At 42.1% G+C, this 24,425-nt stretch overlaps 2 protein-coding genes across 2 annotated transcripts in view; one reads left to right on the top strand and one right to left on the bottom strand.

Moving 5' to 3' along the window:
- GTPBP4 (GTP binding protein 4) overlaps positions 1-16,028 on the top strand; it is a 29,617-nt gene extending 13,589 nt beyond the window's left edge. The window contains exons 7-17 of the mRNA XM_063125790.1: positions 1,142-1,333; positions 1,444-1,509; positions 2,846-2,935; positions 6,682-6,792; positions 7,252-7,329; positions 7,448-7,499; positions 11,107-11,207; positions 11,578-11,775; positions 13,618-13,683; positions 14,644-14,787; positions 15,805-16,028. Coding sequence (XP_062981860.1) covers positions 1,142-1,333; positions 1,444-1,509; positions 2,846-2,935; positions 6,682-6,792; positions 7,252-7,329; positions 7,448-7,499; positions 11,107-11,207; positions 11,578-11,775; positions 13,618-13,683; positions 14,644-14,787; positions 15,805-15,957 — 1,251 coding nt within the window. The 3' untranslated portion in view covers positions 15,958-16,028. The remainder of the gene's footprint in view (positions 1-1,141; positions 1,334-1,443; positions 1,510-2,845; positions 2,936-6,681; positions 6,793-7,251; positions 7,330-7,447; positions 7,500-11,106; positions 11,208-11,577; positions 11,776-13,617; positions 13,684-14,643; positions 14,788-15,804) is intronic.
- A 1,147-nt stretch (positions 16,029-17,175) lies between these two features.
- Positions 17,176-22,943, bottom strand: IDI1 (isopentenyl-diphosphate delta isomerase 1). Its single transcript, XM_063125802.1, has 5 exons — positions 22,819-22,943; positions 21,243-21,403; positions 20,165-20,257; positions 19,311-19,441; positions 17,176-18,252 (listed from the first exon to the last, which is right to left on the bottom strand). The coding sequence occupies exons 2-5, from the start codon at positions 21,382-21,384 to the stop codon at positions 17,938-17,940; spliced, it is 681 nt and encodes a 226-aa protein (XP_062981872.1). The 5' UTR covers positions 21,385-21,403; positions 22,819-22,943; the 3' UTR covers positions 17,176-17,937.
- Positions 22,944-24,425: the final 1,482 nt, after the last annotated feature.

Raw genomic sequence — 24,425 nt, 5'->3', positions numbered from 1 at the left:
TGGATAATAGAGCCCTGTGGAACCCCATGGCCTAAATGCCAAGGCATAGAGCAATAATCCTCCAGCACCACCTTCTGAAATCGGCCATCCAAGTAGGAGCGGAACCACTGCAACACAGTGCCTCCAACTCCCAGCCCAGACAACCTATCCAGAAGGATCCCATGGTCGATGGTATCGAAAGCCGCTGAGAGGTCCAAGAGAATCAACAGGGTCGCACTCCCCCTGGCCCTCTGCTGGCAGAGGTCATCCCATAGGGCGACCAAGGCATAAATTTTGTCTGCCATCTTAAACTAAACTGATAAAACAAACCTTTCCATATTTGCGGGTTAAATACAGTTGAGAATAGTAACCTAGAGGAATAGTTGAGTACTCTCTGGAGAGCCATACAGTTCAGTTTGCTAGCCTCCATTTGTCCAAGTGAAAGTGTGCATTGACTAGGGTGACCATATGAAAAGGAGGACAAGGCTCCTGTATCTTTAACAGTTGCATAGTAAAGGGGATTTCAGCAGGTGTCATTTGTATATAGGGAGAACCTGGTGAAATTCCCTCTTCAACACCACAGTTAAAGGTGCAGGAGTTATACTAGAGTGACCAGATTTAAAAGAGGGCAGGGCTCCTGCAGCTTTAACTGTCGTGATGAAGAGAAAATTTCACCAGGTTCCCCATATATACAAATGACACCTGCTGAAATTCCCTTTTCAATACAACTGTTAAAGATACAGGAGCCCTGTCCTCCTTTTCATATGGTCACCCTAGCATTGACTACAGCTGGTCTTATAGCTTGTTCATTCAGAAGTAAGCCCCATTGAGTTCAGGGCAATGTACTCACAGGTAAGCGTGCGAAGGATTGTAGCCATTGACACTACACTCTCTGGTTGTGGGAGCAAGAACTCAATCTTGTGTATACTGTGTATGGTTATACTATGTAGTTTCGTTCTAGCATCCCTCCCCATTTTTTACCAGTTTAGAAGGAGAGGATAACAGTGTTTGGGTTATTAAAGCCACTGTAAATGCCCCTCCTTCATTTGTAGCAATTCCTCTGATGGGGCTATTTATCTTCCTAGCCCATCCCCGCTTCTAGCTTGCTACTTGCCAGTGCATGTGAGATCAAAGGCCTTTCTTCTCTCTGTCTTCATTCTAGGTAGTAGATACGCCTGGTATTCTGGATCATCCCCTGGAAGAGAGAAACACCATTGAGATGCAGGCAATAACGGCGCTTGCTCACCTTCGTGCAGCTGTGCTCTATGTCATGGATATATCTGAACAGTGCGGGCACAGCCTGGAAGAACAGCTTGAACTTTTTGGGAATATTAAGCCACTGTTTGCTAACAAGGTGGGCTGGGATTTTCTCACTTCAGCTGGGTCTGTTTTGTTTGTTATAAAATCTAAGCTGGAGACTTAGTTCAACGTATGTTTTTTTTCCCTTTCCCTTTCTGTTTTTAGCCTCTAATAATTGTAGCAAATAAATGTGATGTGAAGAGGGTTTCTGAACTTTCTGAGGAAAACCAGGTACGATGCTTTCACAAATAATTACTAACACACACATACACAAATATGTGTAATGGCTATATATCTGTCTGTCTGTCTATATCAGGGGTGTTGAACCTGAAGCCAATGGGACAGATCTGTCCCAACTGGGGTCCTAGTCCTGGTCCTCCAAGGTTCTCCGGATGGCCACACACCCTTTCCCCTGATTGCTGATATATCTGAACAATGCGGGCACAGAACAGCGGTTGCTTGGCTTTTGCATAGCTTTCCCCCATTCTGAAAAGTTGAACTGCCTCTCCTAAGTCTTAGTTACTGGCAGTAAGAATTTTAAGCTAAAATTAGGGTGACCCTATGGAAAGGAGGACAGGGATCCTGTATCTTTAACAGTTGTGTAGAAAAGGGAATTTCAGCAGGTGTCATTTGCATGCATGCTGCACCTGGTGAAATCCCCTCTTCATCACAACAGTTAAAAGCTGCAGGAGCCCTGCCTAGCGTGACCAGATATAAAAGAGGACAGGGCTCCTGCAGCTTTAACTGTTGTGATGAAGAGGGAATTTCACCAGGTGCAGCATGTAGCAAAATGACACCTGCTTAGGGTGACCCTATGGAAAGGAGGACAGGGCTCCTGCAGTTGTGTTGAAAAGGGAATTTCAGGAGGTGTCGTTTGCATGCATGCAGCCCCTGGTGAAATCCCCTCTTCATCACAACACTTAAAAGCTGCAGGAGCCTTGCCCCCTTTTGCCTTTGGCTCTGTCCACCACTGGAATGCAGCACCTGAGAACTTTTCCAAAATTGAATTCAACCTTCCGGCTGAAGGAAGATCAATACCCCCCTGATCAATATAAATGAAAAGATAGTACCGTTTTCTTTCTGCAAGAATATTCCCAGTGCTACTGCAATCTGGGCGTGGCTCAAGGGAACTTCCACACCTCCCAAACCCTGACTACAGGTGTAGATCCTTACTTGTGACATTTTCACTTCTCATCTTCACTTGTGGTGAGAGCCTAAGTCTCTATTTGGACCGTGTGTACCATATTCCATCTTTATTTATTGTGGAAGAGCTCTCATTCTTTTTTTTTATAACTTGTGAATCGGTGAAATGTTGCTATATATGTATCAGAACTGTAGCATACATGTCACAGCATATGCAACTGTGGGGTTGGTCTGTATATGTGCAGTTTATTTCATGATGGTCATTAAACTTTCTAGTGTTGTCTTAGTATCTTCGATTTTATGAAGTTGTTGTGTTACTCTGATTCCTTAGAAATAAATGACGGGAGGATTTTTGTTGCATTTAATGGGTTTTGTTTTGTGAGTGTGACAAGTACTTGATTAATGTGAGTCCCTCATGTTTTAGAAAATGTTCGCTGATTTAGAAGCAGATGGGCTTCCTGTAATAGAGACAAGCACCCTAACTGAAGAAGGAGTGATTCAAGTTAAAACAGAAGTGAGTGTTTGCTTATTTTATACAATCTTGTATTCCAAACATACCTATTGTGTTGGATCCAACGGTGACCTCTCCTGCATGTTCAAAGTATCTTCTACTTATGGAAAGGCTGTTTTGTACCCTGCACTAGAATACTGTGTGAAAAAAAGGAGAACTAAATCCAACAACAATGTGATGATCTCTTTGCACAGCCACAGAACTTTCTTATTAGACGACTGCATGAATTCTTGCACAGTCTCCTGTGCAAATATTTGTGGCATAGCACTAATAGCTACTTTCCTTCTGCTCGTGGTCCTTTGGAATAATCCATTATTCTTTTATTTGTGAGTCTGATTGCTGTGGGTATTTCAGCTTAAGGTCTGTCTGTCTGAAAAATTGTAAATAATAGTACCTTTAACTATTGATTTTCTACATTGAATCGTTGCATCTTATAACAACCTAGGGTGGACAAATGCCTATCAGTTTGGAAGAAACAAGGCCACCCCAAAATAAGGGAGTGGATTCCCTAGGTCTTCAGAACTGTCTAAGTGGGTAAACTATCAGAAAATGAAATTAAAAATCCAAATGACTTGGCAATCACCTGTGAGTTGTTGAGTTTTATAGTGGGAGAAAATTTTGTCTCAAGGAAGCAGAAGATGGCCAGTCTCTGACTCTGTTCATTAAGTCTCTGTTTGAGAGCAGTTCAGACATGGAATAGTTGGTTGACAGTTGTGGATGCTGGGAAGGAAATGGGTGGTCTGGGGAAGAGGATGTTGGTCTGCTCAAGCCCCTGACAACTTACGGTGAGGGGTTGGCGCGACATGAGCTTAGAGGCTAGGATATTTCAGGAAGACGGGAAGGGGAAATGACCTGGTTTACCTTTCTCACTCGTTAGGGTCCTCTAAGCTTAGAGTCCTCTAAATGCCATATAGCAGTGGTTCCCAATTAGCTAAGTACTGCGGACTCCTTGTTTTTCAAATGCCAAGCCATGGACCGCCTACTTTTGAAAAATTTGTTATAACTATGGTAGTTACCTGTGTGAAGCAATTTTTTTAGAAAATAAGGGGTAGCCCCTAACAAGCAAAGGATTTTAGGTATACTAAAAAACAGACCATAAAATTTGTGATATTTGTGATATTACCACGCAAAAATGACCATGATTTAGTTAGGAATATAAAGATGAATTTAATTTTTCTAATGTCTAGTTTACAATTGAACAAATTATGACTTGTCTAGCAGCTACTAAACCTAAATGTGATGGGAGAAAGCATGCCTCTTTTTGTCACGAACAATCCCTTCCACATCCGGTTCAATATTTCCTACTTTTAATCACAAATCTGGATCAATATCGAGCCGATTTCTATGCTTGTTCTTCACATAAAAAATGTCGAAAATGTTTGTTCACAAAGATATGTGGAACAAAAGGGAACTAGACGTTTCAGAGCTTTTTCACCTAACTTCTTATAATCAGGAAAAACCTTCACTCAGAATTGGTCGTCTATATTCCTTGAAAAATGATTTCAGTGAACCATCACAAGTCACGTCAACAAGTGCATCTTGCTCGAGTTGTTAGTTGTACATTACCACATTCAAAAGGATTCCTTCTCCATGAGTTTTCAGGATTAGGTGCAGGGAAGTAATCTCTGAAGCTAGTTGCTAAATCACGCAGGTGCTCAGTGATGTTATATTTTACTTCTGGTAGGAGTTCGTCATCAGTGGGCTCCAGAAATGAATGGTGAATATGTGAATGGTGCCACGGACCCCCTGGGTGGGTTATGCGGACCCCCTGGGTGGGTTACGCGGACCCCCAATTGCGAACCACTACAATATAGCATAGCAAGGGAAGGTTGCGTTACAGGGGAGGAAAAGGGCATTCTTTTTCCCTATAAGGCCTGAATAGAACTATAGAACTCTTGATCCAGACTAGCTGGAGCCCTCAACAAAGTTCCTCTCATTTGCCGGAACGTTGTCTTCAGCAGGCCAAGTTGGAATGGAAGCAGGAGTAAACAGAAGTATATGCCATTACAATGGGTTCTGGAGACTAGGGAAAGGGTGGGTTTTTGAGGAGGGACTTGAAGGAAGTAAAAGTGATCACATAAAGGTGTTTGGGAGGCAGTTCCAGGCGTAAGGCGCAGTAAGGGAATAAGGGCGGAGTCATTTCAGGAAGCAGGAGACCTCTGGACCGCTGAGAGTGGTTGAGCTGGATGGGTGAAAATCACAGGCATGGATGTGTTGGACTATAAGAGCAAGAGTAAACTGGGGGCAAGGACATGGAGGATTTTGAAGCTAAGGACAAGGATCTTTTGCAGGATTTGGCACTGGACAGGAAACTAGCGTAGGGACTTCCTGACTGTTAGAGCAGTGCGACAGTGGAATCAGCTACCTAGGGAGGTTGTGGGCTCTCCCACACTAGAGGCATTCAAGAGGCAGCTGGACAACCATCTGTCAGGGATGCTTTAGGGTGGATTCCTGCATTGAGCAGGGGGTTGGACTCGATGGCCTTGTAGGCCCCTTCCAACTCTGCTATTCTATGATTCTATGACTTAAGGAGGGTGCCACACCATCAGAGTGATGAGAAAGTTGAAACATTTTGGCAGCAGAGTGCTGAATGGATGAAGATGAGACAGCAGAAGGACAGTGAGAAGAAGATTGCCATAGTCAAGGCGAGAAATGACCAGGGAATGAGTTGGGGCTTTCACAATGGGAATAGATAATATTTTTGTAACCTTGTAAAGAGAGATGCAACCTGCTTTGACAACAGGCTGAACACGGGGAAAGAAGAGAGAAGAGTCAAAGAGAAAACAATCAGGTTGCAAGCTCAGTCTGCAGTTCCTCAGTTGAAAAAGAATATATATAATATATGTTATTGGATTTTGCCAATAGTACAGTATAAATCTGATAAATATCTGCTGTTAGGCGAGTCTTAGAACAGCCCGGCAAAATGTTAATAAACATGATTGGCCTACCGAGGTTTTTACTAGCCAGTCTCTACCAGTCACCCCATTGTAAGTTGCTTGTGGCAAAGTGACATCCCGGCTGCAAAAAGAGCCCATTCTTCTCCACCTGCTCATTTGGAGGCAATTTTTAGCTTGCTGCAAGTCATGGCTAACTTCCCATTGGTTTCAGCGGGCCTATCATAAGATGACTATATCTGGATCTAACCCAATATGTCTGAGAGACTGAATTTTCATTATGTATATGAGAATGAATTGCTGGTATTGCTGGATTTCTCTGAAGCATATTTTAAGTCCAAATACTTCTGGTTGAAAATAGCCTTCCCTTTCTTTTTCGACTGACATACACCTCCCCCCCAACCCAGCAATGCATTTGAAATTAAAAGTTGGCCTGGTGCAGATGAATTATTTCCTGATTTCTTGACCATAGTTAGGAACACTGCTGGGCTCAACACGCTGCAATTCTGTTATCCCATGCAAATTTCCCCTTCCCGTCTTCAGCGATGATCATGATGTAGCGTTACATCTGCACCCACGCTAATGCTGCCCATGCTTTAAGTCAAAGTTCGGAATAAGGGGTTGAAGCTGTTCTGGTAACTACAACTAGCCCTAACCTTGGTGCAGACATCGTAACTGCACCATGGACCGTGCTGAAAAGTTCAGGGAGATTTCATGCAGGATGGGGGAGGGAATTCATCAGCCCATGGGACCCACATTTCCCCAAACTAGTTAAGAAATTGGGAGCCATTAGGGCTGCATATGACCTTTGTTCATCTGCATGAACAGCTTGTCTTTTGCATTAATACTTTCCAGGCCTGTGACAGATTGCTGGCCCATCGTGTCGATACCAAAATGAAAGGGAACAAGGTGAATGATGTACTGAACAGGCTGCATTTAGCTGTTCCAGCCAAAAGAGACAACAAGGTTGGTGTTGGTCACCCATTAGACTTTGTTTTTCTGTTTCAGAAGTTTTATACCAAAATGTTTCACATTTTAAAATTTGTTTCTTTATATATATGTCTGTCTGTCTGTCTGTCTATCTATCTATCTATCTATAAATATATGCATTTTAAACTTTTACATTTTTAAATCTATAAATTCATAAACAGGATGCGCTACTGGTGGTCAATTGTTTTGTTTTGGAGGGCTGCCTCATGCACATTGCATCGCCTGCTTATCTGTTGTTTCGGAAGCGTGTGCATGTATCAAATATTAATAAAACAGTCTCTCTCTCTCTAACCCTCTTGATTTCACAAGCTGACAATGCAATGATTATTTCCCAGCTTGCAACCAATATTCCTTGGTAAGAAAAATATGGTTTATTATGGCAACCCAAATCCAGCACGTTAATAAGCTTGTTTTGGTTTCATTCCTTAATCCTAGGAAAGGCTGCCTTTTATTCCTGAGGGTGTCTTGCTGCGCAAGAAACGCATGGAAGTTGATATACCTAAAAAGAAACTGGTACGTGGGTTTTGAAAGATTACTCTCTCTTTTTTTTCTTTTTTTTTTTGAGGAATAGTAGTGTTTTTGTGAATCCTTATGAAAAGGGGCCTTATTAACGATGTGCACTTCTTTGCAGGAGAAAGATCTTGAAATGGAAATGGGAGAGGACTACGTGTTGGATCTTAAGAGTAAGTGGCAAGTGCAATCTTAATGTTTAGAAGCATAAGTAGATTTGGACTGTGACCCTATGCACGTTTAACTGGGAGTAAGTCCCACTGAAATCAATGGGACTTCCTTCTAAGTAGAAATGTATTGGACTGCACTGTTAGTGTGTTGAGTTTTGCAGACAGTTGAAGTCTCTCCAATGTTGCTCTCATATTGGTTAATATTAGTGTTCTGCTCTAATTTTTACCTGGGAATGGTGATTGGAATATATGCTGATATATAAAGGCGCTGTTCTTCTTCGTGGTCTCTGTGCATCACACATATGGGCTCTGCGCCTGCGTGGAGCTACTGTTGGAAGACTTCTATAGCTGAGATTAATTTGGCAGGAACCCTCCCCCACTCTGTAGTGCCCCATGTCTAGGAGGGTTCCCACCCATTCCCTCTTCTAACAGAACAAGCATGGTTTGCCTCAATCGATTTGAAGGATGCTTATTTCCACATCGATATACACGACCAAAGCCAGCAATATCTACGTTTCGCCATAGGCGACCATGCTTTTCAGTTCACTGTTCTCCTGTTTAGACTTTCAACAGTCCCATGAGTCTTCACGAAATGCATGGCTGTCGTCTGTGCATTCCTAAGGCAACAGAAGATTCAGGTGTACTTGTACATAGACGACTGGCTTATAGTAGGAACTTTCCGCCAGTCATTAACCAAAGATCTAGCTGTCATCCAGAGCTTGTTACGGGATCTAGGCCTATATATAAACAGTGAGAAGTCCTTCCTGTCGCCGGTAAAATCCATAAAATTCATGAGAGCCATCCTTGATGCGAATTGCGCCAGGGCTTTCCTACCCGGGGCAGAGAGAATACCATCATAACCCTGGCTCGCAAAATCATGTGTCGCAACAAGGTCAAGGCTACTACTATACGAAGGATGTTAGGACTCTTGGCAGCAGCTACCATGGTTGTGCCATTTGCTCGGCTGAAAATGCACCTAGGGTTTACAAGGGTCTTCAACCCCACAAGAAACACAAGACGGGTCAACCTTCTTGTGCCTGTAGAAGTTTCCAGGTCACTTCTGTGGTAGACTCTGCCCCGGAACCTAAGGACAGGCATTCCTTTCCTTCCATCCACACCTACAGGGATCGTCACTACAGACGCATCCGCAGCAGGATGGGGAGTGCACTACGAACATCTGAGAGTGCAGGGCCTCTGGTCGAGCAAAGACAAGTGCAAACACATCAATCTTTTAGAGCTGCTGACTGTACAAAAGGCACTAAAAGCGTTCCAGTCCCAGCTGCGTGGTCGCCATACCCAGACAACTTCGGACAATACCACAGTTGTATTTCATCTCAACAAGCAAGGAGGAACCAGGTCCTTGCCCCTAGTACATTTGACTATCCAAATCTTAGAATGGTGCATCCCCAGAGGAATTACCATACCTGCAGTGCACATAGTGGGCAAGCACAACCCAACTAGCGGATCAACTGAGCAGGACTATGTCTACTGCTCACGAGTGGCAGATACCCCCACAAGTGATCAACAGTGTCTTCGACCAATGGGGGACCCCTTCCATCGACTTGTTCGCAACAATGCACAACACAGTTTGCAGGCGATTTTGCGGCAGAGCAGGGATAGGGAATTCACTCGGAGATGCGTTCCTGTTCAGTTGGACCACAGAGTTTGTCTACGTGTTTCCACCGTTCCCTCTCCTCACCAAAATAGGAGGAAAAGCGATAAGAAACGACATGAACTGCATCCTGCTGGCTCCTTGGTGGCCAAGTTCACCTCCTGGTTCACCTCCCTTCTGGACAGGTCTCAGGGGAACTTCCATCACCTTTCCACTGAGGCAAGACCTCCTGTATCACAGTCAAGGGCGGGTTCACCACCCAGACCTCGACTCACTACATTTGTCAGCCTGGAGACTACTACCACTCTAAATCAGAACTCCTACTTTCCTGGATGCAGCACTAAGGCCGTTAACTAAGATATCGTACAAGAGGAAATGGGGCCTCTTCACACAGTTTGTTAGAAAGAACAACTCAGACCAAGTCAATTGTTCTATTAACACAATTTTATTGCTCATGTTGACTTTAAATTTCTTCACTCAAGGTTTATTTTGCTGCAGCTTCTGCACATCATAACAAAATAGATGGATCTTCAGTTTTCTCTCATTCCATCGTTAAAAAGTTTTTAAAGGGTTACCTTAATTTGCATCCTCCTGCAAAGTCACCTGTTCCCACATGGAGTCTGTCTATTGTGCTCCATGCATTACTTTCCAAGCCCTTCGAACGTCTCGCCACTACAGATTTACGGCTACTAACATTTAAAGTGGTTTTTCTGATTGCTATCACCACAGCCAGAAGGGCCAGTGAACTCTCTGCTCTGAGGGTAGATGAACCTTACTTGGCGTTTCATCACGATAAGGCGGTTCTGCAACCAGATCTTCAGTTTTTGCCTAAGGTTGTATGTGCATTCCTTATTAATCAGGACATAGTCCTCCCAGCCTTCTTTCCATCTCCTACATCTGATCTCGAGCGATCTCTACACATGCTGGATGTTCGTCGAGCTCTTGCATTCTACAAGTCACGCACTGAATCTATACGGCAATCCCAGAGATTACTCATTTGCTATGGTGGGACCAAGAAGGGCCTTCCTGTGTCAAAGCAGAGACTGTCATCCTGGATAGTCCAGACTATAATACTAGCATACGAACTAGCACGCTTGGAAACCCCTAAAGCCATCAAGGCACATTCTACCAGGGCTGTGGCTTCGTCATCTGCATTCGAGAGGGGAGTTTCAATACCTGATTTGTGCCAGGCAGCCACCTGGTCGAAGTCTACAACCTTCATCAGGCACTACAGGTTGGACACTCAATCCTGAGCCGATTGCGCCTTTGGACGTGCTGTCCTTTCTTCTATTCTACACTGACACCTACCTCCGGTAAGTCAGCTTGTTAATCGCCCATATGTGTGATGCACAGAGACCATGAACAAGAAATGCAAGTTGCTTACCTGTAACTGTAGTTCTTCGAGTGGTCATCTGTGCAGTCACACAACCCACCTGCCGTCCCCATTACGGTGTGGTGTTATTAAATAATGTTATTCCTCGGTTTTAAGGCTTTTGTCTCAGGAGAACTGGGGAATGGGTGGGAACCCTCCTAGACGTGTGCACTACAGAGTGGGGAAGGGTTCCTGCCAAATTAATCTCAGCTATAGAAGTCTTCCGACAGTAGCTCCATGTGGGCGCAGAGCCCATATGTGTGACTGCACAGATGACCACTCGAAGAACTACAGTTACAGGTAAGCAACTTGCATTTCCTGTTCATTGTTCTTAGGTTCATAAAGCTGATGGAGAATTCTGTTTCCACTGCCTTTGTAGACAGAACCTTTTGGACTGAGGATCATCTTGGATCCATTGTCTAATATTTTAATGCACCCTAGGGTTCAACGAAGGCTGTCAGCCTAAACAGGTGTACCACCTTGGAGACCACCTGCTGGCATGTAACTCACCAACGTAGTGGATATAAATATTTTCTCCCGTCTCTTTCTACCAGCTACATAAAATGACCGGGCTTTTGAGCTGCACCAATTAACAGTGTTTCTGCATTTTGTTTTCCTTATTCTAGAATACTGGGATCTAATGAACCCATCTGAAAGATATGATACGATACCAGAGATCTGGGAAGGTCATAATGTAGCTGATTATATAGACCCAGATATCATGAAGGTAAGTGTTACTCCATCGACCTTCCACTTTGTAGAGAAAATTTGTGTATTCATGTTGCAACAGGGAATATATAGAATGTTATATATATCAAGCTACATATTTCTTATTTGCCTTCTGTTGAGAACAGAAGTTGTTATGACTGTATTTATTACTAAAGAGAGCTAGTTAGATGTTTGGTTAAACAATCATCATTCCTCTCTTTCTTAGACTGAATATTCTGCTTCTGCCATTTATCTTTGCTCAAAAAGTGAGGACTTCAATATGGAAGTCAGTCAAGAGTTGAGCATGAATTGTCTGAAAGGCTGTGGTGATGAAAGAATGCACATTGTCTAAAAGTTTCTAATGCTTTGTGTTTGATTTCTTTTTAAAGAAACTGGAACAGCTGGAGGAGGAAGAGGAACTGAGGCAAACAGCTGGTGAATATGACAGCGATTCAGAAAGCGAAGACGAGGAAATGATGGGAATCAGGCAATTGGCACAACAGATTCGAGAGAAAAAGAAACTGAAGATCCTGGCATCCAAAGAGAAAGATACTCAGGGGCCCAAGATGCCTAGAACTGCTAGAAAGGCAAGTGTAAGACAGTGTTCAGAAACGTGCTCAGACATGACTGCATTTAAAGGATTATGTACCGCCTACTCTCACTCTTGCATGTGCTGCATTGTTTTAATTATAAGAGAAAAAGAAAGATCAAAGTTGGCATGGCTAGAAATGCCTGTGAGTCTGAAGAGAGAGAAGTAAGGGCAGGGGCAGATGATACAGTAACGAGGCTTATAAGCAATGGTCAGGAAAAAAAGAACAGGACTCTCCCTTTTTAAGGTATCGTCTCTTTATGGCTTGTCTTCAAACATGTGGATCAAGTCTGCAGCCTTGTCTATACCAAACAGTGGGATGAAGCAGTAGAGTGAACTGGAAACATGGAAAGCTGGCTTCTGCTGAGCAGGGCCATTCATCCACCAAGCTCAGTATTGCCTCCACTGACCGGCAGCAGCTTTCCAGGGGTTTCAGGTAGGAGTCATTCCCAGCCCTAGCTGGAGAAGCCAGATTGAACCTGGGACCCTTCTACATGCAAAGCAAAGCATGTGAGCTCTGCCATTTCGGTGACACTCCTTCCCTATTTTGGGGAATGCCATTTTTTTAATCTGTTGCAACATTAAATGCTCCCTGCAAACAAAATAAACACATCCTAGCACATCAGAGGACAAAGTTCTAATCCAGTTTACCTCTTGTTTTGTTAGTGTTGTATTTGCAATTTTTTTTCCACATAGGCGAGCATCCAAAAGTGTGAATTCCTTCCTACCAGTTTAAGTAGTACAATCCATTCATTCTACCACCTTCTTTCACTACACCTGTAGACTAGGTCAGAGCTGATAGGATTTCATAATCAAGATTACTAAGATGGTAAGAACATAAGAGCCATGCTGGGTCAGACCAAGGGTCCATCTAGTCCAGCACTCCATTCACACAATGGCCAACCAGCTGTTGACCAGGAACCCACAAGGCAGGACATGGTGCCACAGCACCCTCCCATCCATGTTCCCCAACAAGTAGTGTACATAGGCTTACTGCCTCTGATACTGGGGGTAGCACATAGCCATCAGCTATAGTAGCCATTGATGGCCTTCTGCTCCAGGAATTTATCCAACCCCCTTTTAAAGCCATCCAAATTGGTGGCTATCACTACATCTTGTGGTGGCAAATTCCATAGTTTAACTATCCACTGTGTGAAGGAGTAGTATCTGAAGTTCTTTGAACACTTAAAGCACTCTATACATGTTGAGTTATTGTATGTTGTTGGAAGAATAGGCATATTTCATTTAGTTTATTATATTTCTGTTCCGCCCCAAAGCCAAGGCTCTGTGGGTGGTTCACAAAAATTAAAAACCATTAAACACATTATATCAATACCTTTGTACAAGCGATCATCTCCCAGCGATCTTATTATGCTATAATGAATAATAACTTTTATCCCAAGATTTCTACCCTGCCTTCCTAGCTAATTCAGGCTCCGGAGGAATCTTACTAACAAGCACCCACCATACAACAGCCTGAGAAATTATATACGTAAAAACAACAACACCCCACAGCAAAAATCTGCACCCCCCCCAAAACAACTCCCAGATGGGTTTTTGGGTGAAACATGAGGCTTGGTATAATATTAGCATTCTTGAATGTGCCGAGCATAATTTTCAACGCTCGCTCTAGCCCTATTCAGACGTCCTGAGGCAGGGAGTAGGGAACGGCAGACTGTTGACGCTCCTGCTGTTACGTCTTCTTATTTCTGCTGCATGATTCCTCTTCTAGCTTTTGAACAGACTGCGTTGTATTGCTTCCTACGTTCCTTGGTGCCGTTTCGAGAAAAACAAAATGGTATTGGTCATTGGGATAATAACTATTTCTTTGTGGCTTTAGGTTCAACGGAAGACAATTGAGAAGGAGATGACTGATCTTGGGCTCGACATGACTAGCAAAAATGATGTAAGATGGACGTTCTTGCTTATTGCCCTTTTTCGGTACTGAATTCTGTACTTTTATTTTAAAAAACAATTTCCTTTATGTTCCTTTTTTGTACCAGGAAATGGAGCTGTGTTGAGGGAATGGATTAATACTGGATAAGAGGGGGGGGGGATATTTGAGATGTTTACTTTATTAGGAAAAAAAGACGACAAGGTGGGGTCATGATAGAGGTGTATGAACTTATGCATGGTGTGGAGAAAGTGGACAGAGAAGTTTTTCTTCCACTCTCACAGAACTAGAATGTGGGATTACCCATCAAAGGCTAATTGCGGACTCACAGAAGCTGGATGGGCAAAAGTTAAACGCTGCAATTCTCTTTTTTTAAGATGACTTCAAAGGGGGATTAGACAAATTCATGGGGGATGAAGTTATCAGTACCTATCAGTTGTGTTTGCTGGGGAACATGAACGGGAGGGTGCTACTGCACTCAAGTCCTACTTCTGGATTTTCCTTTGGGCAGCTGGTTGGCCAGAATGCTGGATTAGATGGACCCTTGGAGTGATCCATGCATCGCTCTTCTTATGGCTATATATTGCCTCCTGGATCAAAGGCACTGTGCGTATTTGTGAATACAAGTGGCAGGGAAACTACAGTAGGAGAGGACTATTGCCTTCAAGTACTGATGGTGGGTTTCCCAAAGGCACCTCTAGCTCACTGGTGCGTAAACAGGATGCGGGATTTAGATAGGCTTTTCTTCTGCTCCAGCAAAGATCTTAGTTCAGTTGTATTTTTTTTTTAAGGCAGGGTAAAGTGTGTTAGTACACGCTCTTAGAGAGCTTTGGCTATTGGGCGGTATAGAAATGTAATAAATCAATAAACAGTTTCTGTTGAAAAGATGCCACAGCATCGTGTCTTGATCAATTGAATATCAGTTTAGAAGGTGGCTTCTGATTGGGTACTTCTTGATCTGTGAATTTTCAGGCACATTATGTAACCCAGACAAGACAATCCCGGAGTGTTACTCGCAAACGTAAACGAGAAGAATCTGTACCACCCACATCTGTGGCACGAAGTCGTAGCTCCTCCTGTACGCCTCGTGATGTATCTGGTCTTCGAGATGTAAAGGTCTGTTTCACTTGATAAAAGTTATTGACACTTTTATAGTAATTACAATTTTTTTTGCTGCTGTTTTGCACTGTTTATGCAGCCGCTTTTATATTTTGTGGCAAAGATGTGAAATAGTATCCGTGCAACATTAAATTAGCTATTGCTTTTTGTTCTTGTTGATCCAGCCCTCCATCAGCTGTAGACAGCAGTCAGGGGAGAGATCATGGGAGTTGTAGGTCAAAACATCTGGAGGGCCACAAGTTGCCAACCCGTTCTAAAGTATGCCTAGGGTCTCCATTACTAAAAAACGTAGAAAAAATGGAATTAGTTTTTTAAAACGTAGGTGGTTTTTTTAAAAATTAGTTGTTCCAACCTTCTCCCTGTCTATGTAGCATTGTATTGTCAGCGAATTTCCTCAGTGCATCTGCAATGCTTTTCCTTTTAGACTCTTTAGGGAAAGAAAAACAATTTTTATACAGTTCATAATTAATATTGTCATGCACTAGCAGAAGTGATGGCAGTGGTGAAGGTTATGTCAACTGACATAACCTTAACTTGGAGTAAGTCACCTTGAACTTAATAGGATGTTCTTCTGAGTAGAAATATGTAGGATTGCACTGTTAATGTCAGAGAAGCAGAACAGGAAGAAAGGCCTACGATATGAGGTACATGTGGCCAGGAGCTAGGCTTAGTTTCACATACTGGCTTGAACTAACCACAAACAAATTTGGCTTCAGGACTCATCTAACCATATAGCTGTGTCGTGTATGTACTTGTTTAGGTTATGCAAGAATACTTTTATTTGATACACTTATTTTCAAGTTACCCCATTGCTTTTGTAGAATGCACTGGAAATCATTTCTGCAGTGTGTCTCTCTTCACATTTGTGACTTTGGAATATTATTTAGAACATTCTTATTCTACCCATCAAGTCTGCAGATTTTGGCATGTGATAATGCAGTTTTAGTTCATAAGTTTTGTGAGATGTGCAAGTGGAGAAACACTATTTCACTTCTCTGTATTTTATTTGTATAGATGGTGAAGAAAACTAAAACCATGATGAAGAAAGCTCAAAGGAAAATGAATCGGTTGGGCAAGAAAGGTGAGGCAGATAGGCATGTCTTTGACCTTAAGCCCAAACATCTATTTTCTGGCAAAAGGAAATCTGGTACAAACCAGCGAAGATGAATGGCTCTAAGAAGACAATAAAGAAATGGCACCATCTTTTATTAATGCAAATTAAAATAATTTGTAAAACAGTGTGGAGAATTTTCAGTTTTTTAAAATTCCATTCACATGGAGGAATATGAATATAACTTATTCCTCCCTCCCCATGCCATGCAAACTAAGATAAGTAGTAGATCTCACACTGCAGGGTTACCTCATGCCTGTAATGAATTTTGAGGCTTGGCAACATGTATTCTGATATCAAACTCTGATTTTAACTACATGTCATGGGATACGGGAAACATTTACCCTTTGAAATTAGCTAGCTAAGCTGCATATCTGTATCTTGAATTAGTTGGGATTTGTGGTTGCCAGTGTTAGTTCCTTACAGGACTTAGAAAATAAAGGTGACCGACACAGTGTATCTGAAGTCAGCACTTTATGTTCAAATATTCAGACCCTTAGAAGATCTGGTTGGAGTCTTGTGAATACAGTATAATCAATGTTTCTCCTGAGTATTAATCCAATCAAGATTCGGAGGCAGCCTGGTGGCTCCCAGATGTTTTTGTCTCCAATTACCATCAGCTTCAGCTTGCATGGAGAATAGTCACAGATTAAAGAAGTTCTAATCCCAAACATCTGGAGTGCACCACATTGCTAACCCTGCCATACTGCCTATCCATTTTAATTGCTACATATAGTGAGTCCCTTTAGGGAATGACTAGAAGCTTATATGAGATCTTTGACTTTGAACAGCTGCTGGTCTCCTACCTTGGTCAGAAAGAAACCATTCTTGAAGTCACCTTAGTTCAGAAGGGAGATGTCATATAGTATAGGGGCTGCTGGTTCAAGCATTTAGATTTTTCTTTACATTGTAGTCCATGACTTTTGCCTCTCATTTTGGAGGAAAAAGTGAAAATGTGCATCTTATATTAAAGTACTTTTTCTGTTAGCCAGCTTGAAACCACCAAAGCTAATACACTACTGAAAACTAAATGGAGCACAAAAAATATTTTCACTTTTAATTTTTATTCAAGTAATTAGCATAAGATTTTCCCCATAATATAGACAAACCCTGCAGCCTTTTAAAAATTAAGTTACATTTTCAGGTTCAATGATTAAAAATACACTAACAACTTTTTCTAAACCACAGTACAATGTCTGATGATGCACCCTTTTCCTCCTCTAAGTTCTGTTGAAAACTTAACAGATTCAGTATTTTCAAGGTACTATGAGAAGTTCTTGCTAGATAGTTTTTATTGTTAAAAGTTCCATTCCTTTTTACAAGTTAATTCACATAAGGAAGGCACATTTGGAGTCTACTAAAGTACAAAGTCTAACTTTACATTTCTAGTTTTGAAATACCTGTTTTTCTTTAATGGAAAAAGTCACTTTATAATACATAAGGCTTACAAGTGAACAGGAACTTCAAGAGAACGTTATTAGAGCATTTAATACCACATTTACATCCTAACACATTAATCCTATCCCATTAGCTACCAGAAGGTTAAAGATAAATGGATGCAATATACCAAATTTTGGGGGTGGGAGACAGGATAATGTAACTGCCACTTCCCTCATCCCCCAAAAGGACTTTAGAATGAAATATGAAAAATGTAGCCTTGAGGGCCAGAATAGAATAAATTACTCCATTTTCTATGCCACAAACAGCCCACTTTTCATAAGCCACAGAGAGTAGGGCCAAAATACACATTTCCTCTTAATTAATGGCCCAATGACTAGTGGTTTTATCAACAAATCCAAACATAATTGATGGTTTCTTAGTAATCCAACTACTTAGTCCAGGAAGGAAAAAGTAGAGACAACTGAAACCTTAGCACAAGCCTTCCAGGTCATGCCAGATATGAAAGCAGATTCCCCTCATTCTCAAGGAACCTCTTCCTATTTCAACCACCATTATGCAGTCCATTCTACAAATAGTGCTTCAAATGTGCCATTGATTGGGATTAAAACTTTGCTACTAGCATATTCTACTAGTTGTTACATTCTGTGTATGTTGTGATCAACAAATTTCTTCAGATTATTCAAGTTATCCCACCACTTAAAGAGAAAAGTCTCTGCAATCAGTTTGAACCATGGCGTAATCTTAATTTCATTTCGGGATGCTTTTTTCAGGAGTTCTCTCAGTTCTTCTTGTGTCACATAACAGTAGCTTTTAATCTCATTGGGATCTGGATTCAGCGTCACATCTTTCTGCACAAAAAGGATATAATCTATTTCATGTTCTCCCCAGGTCCCACTAGACTGGGCTTTGTAGTGAATTCGGGTTAGGTAGAAGAGTTCTTCTGGAGTTACCTACAACCAAAAACTTTTAGTGAGAATATTGAAAACCAGATAAATGTTTCAGTAGTTCTGTTTTTGGATAGGATTTCCCTCCCTCTGAAAACTTCAATATAAGCCTCTTCTTCTCTAAAGCACTTTTGCTTAAGTGGGACACAAAGGGTCCAAGTTAGTGTTTCCTTAAATATCTAAGTGGATTTAATAGATGAGAGAATCAAAGAAACTAATTTCAGATATTGTTAATCTCTTAAGTATATGGACATGCCTGATTCTGCCCAATTTCTACTGCTGAGAAAGAAGTGAGGATGGAGGGTATACTGGCCCAGACTTGTATGTGGCCATGAAAACCAAGCATACTGAAGTCTGGGGCAGAAGACAGAAACATTAGGGGGATAGGTAAACCATGCCATGGCTATTCTGTACCAGCACCACTTGCTATATTGCAGCAATCACAACAAGGAAGGAAAAAGATTAGAATTATTTTGAAAAAAATAATACTGAAGAACTGTTGGGTGTCTAGTTAACCAGGCTCATAGGAATTTGATGCTGATCACCAAGGAATTTGAAATCCCTTTCTGGTGTGTGTGTGTGTGTGTGTGTGTGTGTGTGTGAGAGAGAGAGAGAGAGATGATACTCTTAAACAGGTCCACAAGACTTAAATATTTCTTACTAGTCTAAAACTATTTATATACAGAAGGTTTTCTGGTTTGTTACTGGACAATTTTAACACTCATCTGTGAACATACATGTCCTGATTAACTGATTCTTTTATGATAAAAGAAGCAGGTGCTTCTGTGGAACATGGAAAGGTTTCCTTTTGCATTGTTCTGGAACACAATTCAAATGTTCCTGTCAGGCACCAGAGTCAGTCATGTTAACTACAGAAAATGTGTAGATGTGTTGGGATGATGACAAAGACACTGTTAATTGTCCCCTATCCTAAGCTTTTGGGAATAGGGCAGGCTAAGAGCTTCCAAATATGTACTGTAGCTCTGATTAGTAATTACAAGTACAACTAGTTGCTATTCAACTACTTTACCCCAGAGAAGTAATTACTCTAAAAGAACATTTACCTGTTCGAGTGGAATTCCTAGCTCTGCTTTCAGTCGCCTCTGTGCTGCTCTTCGAATACCAATTGCATTGTTTTCTTCCAGTTCGAGAGGGTTGCTTAGAGGATGACTGCAACAAGTGTTGGTGAAACAATCTATAAAAGAGGTTTTGTGAATTCAGTTTTAACAATACTTTGCAGAATTTCAGATGGAAGAACATTTGGTGGCCCACCTCAGGAACAGGCTTTGTTGACAACATTGAGTATCCATGTTTGCTATCTCAGAAACATGAATGCTCTGAAAAAGCACACGCTGTATTATACAAGGTATTCCAAGCAACAGAAACCCATCAAAGCACCATGTAGAGTATGCAATCATTATTTGGAATTGTGCTCCAAGAGCCTGAGTGTTTTTTTAAAAAGGGGGAAAAAACAATAAAAGGGGAGACAAGGAAGTCTTTATTTAAATTGTGATCACCTATTACAAAATATACACTTGATGACTAATCAAAAGTGTGCTAGACTAGATCAAACACAACACTATCATGAGACAGTCTTTTAAGAGATCTATCCTGTCAGAAAATTGTTGCCTGTTTCTCATCCTTTTCCTGTTGCCTGAACAAACAGATACTGTGTCCCCACAAGACCACACCAGGGAGCTTTCAGAGAAGTAAATATTGCTGCTACCCAGGTTATCTATGCATTTAAAAATAAAGGCAAATATGGTAAGGGACTACTTAACTAGGAGGCACCTAAACCTTGCCTGAAATTTTAGTAAATAAATTTATTCTTTAAGCATTCCAGATATATTTGGGAACACAAAGGCACAGAGGATCTATGCTACAAAACAAGAACTTGAATTCATTGCTAATAACAAACCTGGGAAAGTGATTTTGGCATCTGATCTCTGTTGCAACAGCAGCTTGTTCTCCTTATTGAATAAGAATACACTGAATGCCCGATGCAGCAATCCTAGTACATACAGATAAGCAATATACTTTTAAAAAAGATTGTACTCAAGGAAAAAAGCAAATTACATTGCTGTTTCATTTAACATCAGATTTTAATTTTAAAATTCTTAAAAGACTAATCTGAGGAAAGTGTTTGGGTAACTTCTTACAATTTCTTTTGGAGAGCTTTGTAGGAATATATTTAATACCTTTATGAGCTCAGAACAACAAATGATGGGCACAGTAAAACATAATAGTACTCAATATGACTTCTGGAAAATATCATTTATTGTATGGTGCTTTATTCCCTAAGGAAAGGGTCCTGCTCATTATTTTTGACAGATGCCAGTGAGATGTTAATGGTTTCTTGGAATAGGCAGTATTTCCCAACCTAGAGCGTAGTCCTTTTCCTAAGATAAGCTGTTCCTCAAGTCGGGGTCTTCCTGCCTTAATTTGACAGCAGGTTGTCCCACTATATTTTATCCTCTTTCCACCTGATCCAACAAGATTATGCTATCTTTTACATTGGAACAATACACCTAAAGCTGTGGGTTTGCAAAGGCCTAGTCGGGTCCATGAATTCAGTTCTCAGACATTAAAACAGCACAAGAGAAAGTGCAAGACACTCATCTGTTTTCAGTTGCTGCTTCTGGTCTTGGGCAAAGTGGGAGAGGTGTACATATCCACTGCATCAAAGTGATATTTTGACTGAAAAGGAGAATGTGTAGCTTGCCTCCGGGGACAAGCCCCTTCTCTCACTGCATGAAGGCTGGAAGCAGTGACAGAACAGCAAATCACTCACGCCTCCTTTATTGTTGCTTGGGGTGAACAACCGAAGCCACCTGCAGTTTAACTTTGTGTGCCAGGCAGATGTAAATAAAACCAAGACTAAATGGAGTGGTAGTCCACAGGAAGTTGCTTTGTGGGCAACACGTACTTCATGAACTGACTGGGACATTCAGGCAGAACCATCTTATACGCAAGGGGATTTGTATAACTAAAAATACCTTTGTCAATGTTTTCATTCAGGTGGCAGTTTTTCTTTGTATCTGAACCAATTCTGTTGTCATTTTCATCAATAAGGATGCACATCTCTGCCAGCAACTGCACCTGTTGCTCATCCAGATCATTTGTGTTTATTTCAGGCATGGTTGCAGTATTGACCTTCCTAATAAGAAAGATCTGGTTATTCTCACTCAAAACCACCACCCCCCCACATTTAATGAACTATTATCAGAATTTGAGGTTTCTTGTTAAAGATTTACCAAGTTGCACAGACAATTAGTATTGCACATCAGGATCAAATGCATTGCCAGGGGCAAAAAGCAGCACTTAAGCAAACCGCCCTCAGGATTTCCCAACTATCAAGGCAAGTCTAGTTGAAACATATCTATCAATTATGACAGCTTGATAAAGCTAATTTTACTGAGTATATTGTGCACAGCATATGTACTTAGTTGTTTTATCTTGTACTACCAAATCTCCAAGAAATTATACAGAAAGAAAATTTGAAGTGTTTTACACACAGCACGTGTACCTACTTGTTTTAGCTTGCACTTCCAAACTTCCAGGAAAATGTACAGAAATCCAAAGAACCTTTGCTAACATCTTTTAGGTACCACACATTTCTCCCTACAACATCTCTGACCCCTAACCTTGGTTGCTGGATCTTTGTTATGGTCCTCCCTCCCTCCCTCCCCAACCCACTTTCATCAGTCGTAAGCAAGTGCCTTTAACAGCAGCTTGATTAGTAGGTGAAGCTTTTACTGGAGAAAGTGATCATCACTTTCAGGCTGCTGCTAAGAGACAGAAATAAGGCTAGTAACAGAGAAAGCAAAGCCTGTGTTAAACATACAGGAATGATACCACGACAAGATGTACCTAGAGAGAGAGGAAAAAGCACAACTACAAAGCAACAATTAAGGTGCAATCCTATGCATATTTATTCAGGGGAGAAAAGCCCCGGTATTCCCCAGCCAGCCACGATAGGGGAGAGAAAGAAAACTACACTCTTCCTTGATTTTCTTGTAGGCTGCGAATGAACTAAATTAATACGATTTTTTGGGAAGGTGGGAGGGAGAGGAAGGGAACTTCCTACCACAAGGAGGCGACGGGCCCACATCATTTATAGGCAGGTGGCCAGTGAAGGATGCGGGTAGTAGCTAGGTTGACCCTTCAGCAGCTGTTCGTGGGCAACAGCTAAATGGAGCCTCCTACCGAAACAGCATAATACGCCGCACAATATGAGCTGCTAGGGTCGAAAGCCGGCCCTGGAGACGCGAGGGGGGGGGGGAAGAAAAAGCTGTTTTGTTTATTTGCTTTTCTACCCCCCCCCCCCCCCAAACAAACGGCACTTGATCCGGCAGTTGCTCGAATGCCCTAACCCCTGGCTGGGCACTGCGGGAGAAACAGAAGGCTGGACTGAGGGGCCACTTCTTCAGTTCCTGAGGCACGAAGCTAATCTACTCCAACGGTCCCCCGCAACCGCCAACGGCTTCCCCTCAAGGTCTCCGTCTCGCTCGCAACCCTGCCAGGTCGGTTTAACGTCCTTCTCGCGCCGTCTCTCCCCCTTTTGGTCCTTACCCCGCTCCGTTCCACGTCGCTCTTCCCCTCACGCACACGAAGGAAGCCGGCGACTGAGGTGGTTGCAGCCCCCGCGCGCGGTGACTGAGGCGCCTTTGAGAAGAAGAAGCTTCCCCCGCTCCCCTGACAGACACCGGCGCCGCCGCCGCCGCCGCCCTGCGCACTGCGCGCCACATCGCCAGGCAACACGCCCCCCTCCTCGCCTGACCAATGGCGACGGCTCCAGGCGCTAGCGTCACGACGTGGGCCGATCGCACCACTGCGCAAAGGCGCAAGAACCCCCAGTCAATCATTCAATAGGAAACGGCCATTGGGGGCTTGACGTGCAAAGGGGCGCTGCTAAAGATGAGACGGCATAACGAGTGACAGGAGAGGAGGATGCCACGGGGCGGGGCGAACGGCCGGAAACACGATTATCGATATTGGGAGCAAGAAGGGCGGGCTGGGTGGGAAAGATGGATAGGTTGGAGAACCAATAGAAAGAAAGGTTAGGAGGGGGAGCTGGTCAATAGCGGCTTCCTCTCGTTAAAGCTTCCAGATTTGGGGTAACAAGAGAAATTAGCGAACGGGATCAGACTGTTGCAGCAAACGGGGAAAAAAGTGAAATTATTATCGTGCCACCTTAAAAACTAAGTTGTTTATTGAGACATAAGCTCTTGTGGACCAGAACCTAGGGAGATTATTTATTTATTTATTTAGAATATTTATATACCGCTCCCCATTGAAAATTTTCAATGAAAAATTTTCAGTGAAATTTATTTATTTATTTATTTATTACATTTTTATACCGCCCAATAGCCGAAGCTCTCTGGGCGGTTCATGCATGAAAGATGCATTAAGTTGCATAAGTAAAAACACACAAACATAATCTAGGTAAAAAGAAAGCGATTCTAAACTGTGGGGCCAAAAGCCCTTGAAATGCGAAGGATGAAATGCAAATCTTATGAGATTTCTATTTAAAGTTCAAACGTATTCAAGACTTGTATATGTTTTACGCCACTCACAACAGCAATACTGGTTATACAGTCTGTGTCTGCTGTGCTAATTTAACAACTAATTTAATCTTTCATCAGATTTATTTATTGTTATTAATATTAATACATGTATTTGATGAAGGATTAAATTAGTTGCTAAATTAGCACAGCCAAGATATTATTACTACAGTGCCGGGAGGTATTATTATTCCTGCTAAAGGAGGTGCATGGCCACTTTTGCCTTATAGGAGATGACTGTTTTGCCGCTCCTGGGAGACAAAAAAGGCGTCCCTGGACCTGGGATTGCAACAACTATGCTCACATTCCTTTCCTCGACGAGATGCTGGGATGTGGTGGTGGTTGTGCAACTCTAGGATCTCTTGAATGAGACTGATTAGGGTGACCATATGAAAAGGAGGACAGGGCTCCTGTATTTTAACAGTTGTATTGAAAAGGGCATTTCAGCAGGTGTCAATTGAAGAGGGTGAAATTCCCTCTTCATCACAACAGTTAAAGCTGCAGGAGCCCTGCCCTCTTTTAAAATTGTCACTCTAGTATAGCTCCCGCAGCTTTAACTGTTGTGATGAAGAGGGAATTTCACCAGGTTCTCTCTATATACAAATGACAACTGCT

The sequence above is a fragment of the Elgaria multicarinata genome, chromosome 1 (assembly GCF_023053635.1).
Source record: "Elgaria multicarinata webbii isolate HBS135686 ecotype San Diego chromosome 1, rElgMul1.1.pri, whole genome shotgun sequence".
Lineage (NCBI taxonomy): Eukaryota > Metazoa > Chordata > Lepidosauria > Squamata > Anguidae > Elgaria > Elgaria multicarinata.
The sequence above is the reverse complement of the archived record's forward strand: the minus strand, read 5'-3'. Positions and strand labels throughout refer to the sequence as shown.

Bases quoted from the DNA above. Each gene is read 5' to 3' on its own strand.
- IDI1 (XM_063125802.1), bottom strand. From the start codon at position 21,384: ATGCCTGAAATAAACACAAATGATCTGGATGAGCAACAGGTGCAGTTG. The intron at 19,442-20,164 runs GTTTGTTATTAG...CCTCTTTTATAG, and splicing joins TGCCAAAATCACTTTCCCAG to ATTGTTTCACCAACACTTGT. The intron at 18,253-19,310 runs GTAAATGTTCTT...TTTTGGTTGTAG, and splicing joins TAGGAATTCCACTCGAACAG to GTAACTCCAGAAGAACTCTT.